This window comes from Pinus tabuliformis, chromosome 7 (assembly GCF_031772625.1).
Source record: "Pinus tabuliformis cultivar Carrire ecotype Pingquan chromosome 7, CPIR1, whole genome shotgun sequence".
Classification (NCBI taxonomy): domain Eukaryota; kingdom Viridiplantae; phylum Streptophyta; class Pinopsida; order Pinales; family Pinaceae; genus Pinus; species Pinus tabuliformis.
In genome coordinates, this window is record NC_142293.1 from 543,927,722 (window position 1) to 543,934,498 (window position 6,777).

The 6,777-nt window shown below is 39.8% G+C and overlaps 3 protein-coding genes across 4 annotated transcripts; all 3 read right to left on the minus strand.

Moving 5' to 3' along the window:
• Positions 1 to 718: 718 nt before the first annotated feature.
• On the minus strand, positions 719 to 2,759 carry LOC149248479 (FT-interacting protein 7-like). Its single transcript, XM_089458459.1, has one exon. It carries the CDS (start codon positions 2,757 to 2,759, stop codon positions 1,443 to 1,445), a length of 1,317 nt encoding a protein of 438 aa, XP_089314585.1. The 3' UTR covers positions 719 to 1,442.
• Positions 747 to 3,955, minus strand: LOC149248480 (FT-interacting protein 7-like). The gene is made up of 2 exons (XM_089450111.1): positions 3,952 to 3,955; positions 747 to 3,583 (listed from the first exon to the last, which is right to left on the minus strand). Exons 1-2 carry the CDS (start codon positions 3,953 to 3,955, stop codon positions 2,841 to 2,843), a joined length of 747 nt encoding a protein of 248 aa, XP_089306237.1. The 3' UTR covers positions 747 to 2,840.
• LOC149248481 (uncharacterized) lies at positions 747 to 6,576 on the minus strand. 2 transcript variants are annotated; one of them, XM_089458460.1, is made up of 2 exons: positions 6,276 to 6,576; positions 747 to 5,210 (listed from the first exon to the last, which is right to left on the minus strand). In XM_089458460.1, the coding sequence occupies exon 2, from the start codon at positions 5,187 to 5,189 to the stop codon at positions 4,191 to 4,193; it is 999 nt and encodes a 332-aa protein (XP_089314586.1). In that variant the 5' UTR covers positions 5,190 to 5,210; positions 6,276 to 6,576; the 3' UTR covers positions 747 to 4,190. The 2 variants fall into 2 exon arrangements, with proteins under 2 accessions (XP_089314586.1, XP_089314587.1); XM_089458461.1 differs by lacking the exon at positions 6,276 to 6,576 and adding an exon at positions 5,379 to 6,235.
• Between the last annotated feature and the right edge of the window lie 201 nt (positions 6,577 to 6,777).

Consider the following 6,777-nt stretch of genomic DNA (forward strand, 5'->3'; position numbering starts at 1 on the left):
CAGTAATTTTGCTCGAGTGAAAGTACATTTTTACTATCTCAACAATCAATGTCACCAATATTGAGATACATAAAAAGAGTAGTGCTCCTGATTAAATGTCAGTCTCATACCTTTATACATAACAAAATCCAGTGGATAAATTAAAACTCATTATGTTTATTTAAAATTTGAATTTTAAATAAAATATAAAATTCTACTTTCTCCATTTGAAATCCAAAAAAATTAAAACCACTAATAAACCTCTTGAAACAATTAATAATAATATTCAAAGATAAAGGAGGAACCAAGTTTTAGAGGAGGAAGAGGACCTCTTTAGATAGATAGTGTTATCAGGGCTCTTGAGTGAGTATTGTGATTCAAAATAATTTATTTTATTATTTTTTTAACCCAAAAAAAAGGTTTTGGTGATCCCTAGCCATGCCATGTGATGCTGTACAAAATCGGCCATCTGTGTATAGAAGTGACTGGTCTGGTTTGGTGCTTTTAAGGCTGGTTCCGTACGGCACTGGCCAAAAAACACTCTGAAACCTTGAACCGAATCTGAACAACCCTGAGGACAGTCGGCTGGCTGGTTTTGCTAGTTCCGGTCTGGTTTGATAAGGCTGTTCAACATTGACATGCTAGAGGGGCCTTCAACTTTTCTTTTCTTTTTTCTGAAAAATGCTAGTTATGTTAGCAACAAATATGGTATAACAAATATACAAAGAGGCACAATTACTTGGAGGCTATAAAATGCCTTTGAGTACCTTGATAGAACAACTTAAAAGTTTTTTTGCATACATCATTGTCATACATCCTTGCAGCAATTATATAATTGTAGAGTTCCTTTGCTCTAGAATACTCGCTTGTTTCTCTTTGCCCAGTTCCAGTTGATGGGAAAAAGCATTTCCCTAAGTACATCAATCGGCTGAACCATGTTCTTGTTATGGGTACCAAGAATGAAACTGGTGTGCCTCCTCGCGAATAATTATGTTTGCAAAACATAAAGTCATGTGGCTTGAAATGCTTTAGACCAGTTGTCCTGCTCAAAACCAGTAAGACCTTTCAGAACCAACTCTTCCACGGGATGACCTTTCAGTCAGGACCAGCCCACCACCTCCAGCCCTATAACTCCCACCCATTGGAAATGTTCTACAACTTAATCAATGGGTTTTATTTCTGAGAGTGCCAGAAAGAACTGAGTACATGCAATTCAAGAAAAAGTGTGAGGAAAGACGTTTTAAGTAAAAACAACTTCATCCATCATTTAGATGAATATTGTCCATCCCCATGTCCAAATAATAAGTTTCTTACGAGATGAGCCCTGCAATGGACAACCTGAAGTTACATCCATAAAAAGAAACAGTTTAATGTGGATGCATATGACGAATTTACTGGAAAGATGGTATGCACATGAGTGATGTTTAACAATAGCTTGACTATCCTTGTCCACCATGGAGATTTCACATTATCTGGTCTGATAATGCAGGCAAACGTCTGAAGAAGTTGAGGAGGGACGCAGGCAATGGCTCCCTGAATCTAGGATGGCGAAGATAGTAGAAAGCTAGAATTAACAAAACTAGCTTGAAATGAACAGTGTACAACATAAACGAGATCATGAAACTTATAGCAATGAAAATGCCAGTAGAACGAGGATCTCTCCAAGTAAGAAGAGCTTGAATTCTCTCCCCCTGCGTAGCAAAATCACCCAATACAGTCTGTATCCTTGCAGCCAAAATCCTTAATCGATCATATCTCGTTCTAACAATTTCAGAAGCCTCAGAGCTCTGTAATGGATCAAATTCCTCATCAAGTTCGTCCTGATCAACGGCATCTGCATGGGAAATTCGTGTATCCATGTGCGGTGGCATCCTAGGCCGAAACCTATAGTGCCATGCACCAATGAGAAAAATGTAGAAGAAAACTGTTGGTACAATGAGTTCTGGGTACCAAACCAGGACAAGGAAGTGGAAATGCACTAAAATTGTTGTAATGGGATTCCTCCACTGACATATATCATCAACCCATTTGGAAACAGATGCAACTCCAGAGAGAACATTCATAATTCTGAACCAGTTAGCCTTACTTCTCCTCTTGCTCCACATATTAGACTCTGTATCCAACATATATTGCACTACTTCCTGCCTCAAAGGTGGCTCAGCACGAGCTAATCGCAATCCAACAATCTTCATTGCTGTGTTTCTTAACATGTCCTGCTGACTTAGGCTCAAGGGATGCAAATAATGCATCTTAGGAAGCAATGGCTGAGAGTAAATCTGAACAACATCAAGCAAAGAAGAGCAGGAAAAACGCACTGCGAGTTCAATTTCTCCCATTTTTTTCACACCAGAACGCTGGAGAACCAACAATGGATAGGAATTTCTATAAACTCGATTGCTTTCCAGTGTTGAAATGTGAATCCACACTTTTCCAATGCGAACATCTTTGAGCGCTGAAGACTTCTTATCTGAGTTGTTCATGTAGATGTGCCAATTATCAAAGACCCCTAAGGTCAGAACAGTGCACGGGTCATAAACTTCCCATGTGTATTGCTCATTCCAGCTTGGGTCAAATCTATCAATAATTGTTCTCGTTCTAACCCATTTCTGCCCATACTTTGCTACACAGTAGGCATCTGTTGTACCTCTTCCTCCTTTGGTTTTCATAGGTAACATGTTTTTGGCTCCCAAAATTCCCAATTCGAGCACACCTATAGATGGTTTCCATAACTGTTTAGCAGTTGGCCTTAAATCACTGCTTAAATGGGCAGCCTCATCCATTACATGATATCCCCCATCAAAACACAAGCGTAGATGAATTCTTCCATGATACTTAACATCTGGTTCTCCATTTACTTTTTCTCAATTGAACCACCTTGAGCTTACCATACTGTAATCTAGTCTCCTTTCAATTGTATTTAGTGCAATTCTGGTTTGGCCTAAGTCCTCCACATCCTTGTTACCACTGCTACTAGGTCGATCCTCAACCAATAACACAAGTTGTTCCTCAAATGGTTCAGCTGCAACAAAGATCAAATCTTCATTCCAAAATGGGCTTGACAAGGTTCTAGAATTAGAAGTTCTAGTCCTCAAAACCTGTATACCCAGCTGCACCCTCACTTTGAGCTCAGGAAAATTTATCTTTTCAGGAATCTGCAAGTCTTGGGCTTCAATTACATTGACCCTCAGATACCATAATTTTGGGGACAAATATACTTTTGATCTTGTATTCATCATACCTCCTGTATCAGACTGCCAAGCCTCTGGGAATGTTTCATCTGCCTGTGTTCCCATCCAAACTGCAAGCATAATATCACCTTTGACTCTACCATCACCTTCCAACCTAAACCATGAAGGTGCCAAAGGGCTGTCTGGAGGAACTCTTGTTGGAACCTCCGAGAGATCAAAGCAGACTCCCCCAAGGAAGTCATCCCTTGAATTGCTTCCATCCCATACATAAATCTCCATAGCGGGAGCTGATTGAAGTGTGTCTTTGCCAAAGGCAAAGATCTGGTCCCATTCAGGATATGCAGTGTTATGAAATTTTCGTGTTCGAACAATTTCGCCTCCCACTCTGATTTTCACAAATGGATCACCTGCATACCCTGTAACAAACCAAATATTTCAAAACCAAAATTAAACGTACCAAACTATGAGCTGTTCAATGAGTGCTTTTGAGAATGGAAACTCACACAATGTGCCTAGATTCTAAGAAACAAATGCACAGGGACAGTAATATAGTCAGGTTTCTTAGCCCTGTGGAGTCCTTACCATGCCACAATTCTTACCAACATAATGAACAGCGCTGCATCTCTAAAGAATATCAAGCCAAACAAATACCTATAATTTAACTATTTGGGAACAAGAGCTTTACTCATTCCGCATAAACTGTATTAACTGAGAATATTATTTACAGTGAAAAACCCCTTAACCTAGAAACTTCCATCCGCCATGACATCTTTGGCAAATTTACCCATGTTCATATATTTGAAATATTGTCTTACAGTAACCAGTCTGGTTCCTATGGAGATAAAAATTCATCGCTAATCTGGACACTAACTACAGTCTATTACAATTACATGAAAACTCCTTGCAACCTTGATTACATTTTTTAAAGATTGCTGTATATCGTCAATAGGAACCGTCCCAGAATACAATATTTCTCTATGCATAGCAGAATGCTTTTATTACAATATAGTGTGAAAATAAATCTCAAAATAGAGCATTACCTGTAGAATTTCTGGATGGAAGTGCTCTTGCCTTGACAATTCTTACAAAAAGATATGCCATTTTCTCAACCAAATCATAAGTAAGCCGCTCATTGTGGCCTGGATAAGAACTGCCCAAATCCTTCATGAGATATTCTGTAGTCATGACTGAAGGCCGGGCCATGGTTGGTCTCTCAAAATGATGCACTGACACTGCTGCTACGTGATCTGCTTTTGCTTCTTCTGGGGGCTTCGTGGCTGTTTCAGCAGTCTTATCTTCTGTAGGTGAAGGCGATTCAGCCTGTGGTGCCTTTTCTGGTGGAGCTTCTGTGGCTGAAGCTCCAGCAGGTGGTGTTTCGTTGGCTGGAGCTTCAGCAGGGGGTGCTTCAGGGGGAGGTGCTTCGGTGGGAGGTGCTTCAGTTCGAGGAGCTTCGGCAGGAGGGGCTTGTGCAGGTGGTGCTTCAGCAGGTGGGGTTTCAGCAGGAGGGGCTTCTGCAGGGGGGGCTTCAGCTGGTGGAGCTTCTGCAGGTGGAGGGGCTTCAGCTGGTGGAGCTTCAGAGGGCGGAGGTGCTTCAGCTGGTGGGTCTGGAGGATTAATGGGCTCATCAAAATGATAGACCTTAAGCCCCAAAACCCCCTTGATCGGAGAAAATATGCTCTTATTCTGTAATGGATAGTAAACCAAAGCTTCCTCACCCATCCTAGGGATCTGGCTCCCAGGCAACTTAACTCTTCCCAAAAAATGACGACGTCTACCAGTAGTGGTTTTCTTATCATTGCAAACCTCAATTTCCAGTTCCTCACGAATCATTGTTGATGGATCACTTACAGTAAACTCCAATTTCTCATTCCAAGTAGGATTCAGATCCTTATACTTCGTCTTTGTACGTTTGCGTTGTCCATCAAAATCAGCCTTCACAAATGGACTGGCTGATCCCTCTCCATCCTTTGGCATGAGGTTCTTTGCATCTGCCACCTCCACAATTACTTTTCTTGTCATCATTCTTAGAGGGCACACTTATCTCTGTGATCAAAGCAAAGGGTTAGACATTAGCAGAGCAGGAGTTGCTACAATTACTCTTCTATACCGATCCCAATTCTTCTTTACTCCTATGTATCTTCATTGCAAATTTTACCTAGAAAATTATACAATGAACTCTGTGAACTCTGAGATAAACAATGGAAGGAATACCCATAAACAAAGTCTCGAAGAAATCATGTTTGGAGCAGTTCTCAAGCATATATAGTTTTGTGAACTCTGAAATAAATAATGGAAAGAATACCCATAAACAAAGCCTGGAAGAAATTATGTTTGGAGCCGTTCTCTCACCACAAGACTTATAAAGACCCAACCTTTCCACTTAACAATTGAACCACATCCTACCAAAACTAAAAAACAAAAGTGTTATTTGAAAAAAAGAAACACTAAAAACACCCTAACTTACTAACTTAGGGGGATAATCAATCCTAGCAAACCAGATAACCAAAAAGACTATGTACATCCTCATGAACTATCTATCCTGTTATGTTCACACAATAACATATAGCGCCAGATTGTCTACACCACACAGTATAAGCAACCTTTAACTTGGGTGCTATGTCTGAGGGGCAGATATTCTACCAAAATCTCTTGCACTTTACTTCATCCTTTTGAAACTCGTGTCATTTGGTAAGGCAAAACATCACAAGAGTCAACTTCATTAGTGAAGCAAAGTAAATTGACAGAGCTATATGAACAATTTGAATTTATACTTTCAAAAGATATCTTCTGTTTTTTCTACTGAAAAATTAAGTCCGTCGTAGTGTAGGCTCAGCCTAGTCACCAGAAGAAAAGAAAAGATATGCAATCGATATGCATATATGTCCAAATTTTAATGAAGATGTGCTAATTCCATAGCAACCTCAAGGTGTATATTAGACAGACTGAGATATAGAGTACTAGTTCTGAAATTAAAAGTCCATGTCAAACTTTGCCGAACATTTATACAACATTATAACCTGAAGTGAACAATGGAAACTACAATGCCTAAATATCCATGTACAGTCCAACCATAAGGTATTCTCCAGACATCCAAAAGTAAAAACTCACAGATTTTCTTCTATTGAGCTTTCTGAATCGTAGTGTAGAGATTCAGACCAACACCAGCAGTAACAGCAGATCCTCCATGGTTTGATCTTCAGCGCCTTCTGCTGTTCTTTTTTCCGACTTCATGTTTCTCTGAACCGTCAAAAGAACAATCAATCTGTGACTCTGTAACAACCAAATCGAATCTATCCTGCTTGAACGAATGCTTGTGGGCCTACTCCCGTGACGTCGATGAATTCTCCAATTTCCGGAGGGTCTTTGTATCGTATGCAATCACCTTTTACTTTTATTCTTTTCTGGCAATAAAGTGCCCAACGCCAAAGCACAGCCAAAGGTTAAACCCTTTGCCAAATGGAAGTGCGAGTAAGCTGCTGAAGATTCCAATTCGGTCTTTGCGTCAAATTCATGGATAAGAACTTTTATGTGATTTTTTATAAAATAGTTTTTAAGTAATTACGCTGATAGCGTTGGTTTGTAAAATTGTTAAATTTTAGAGTCTTTTTTA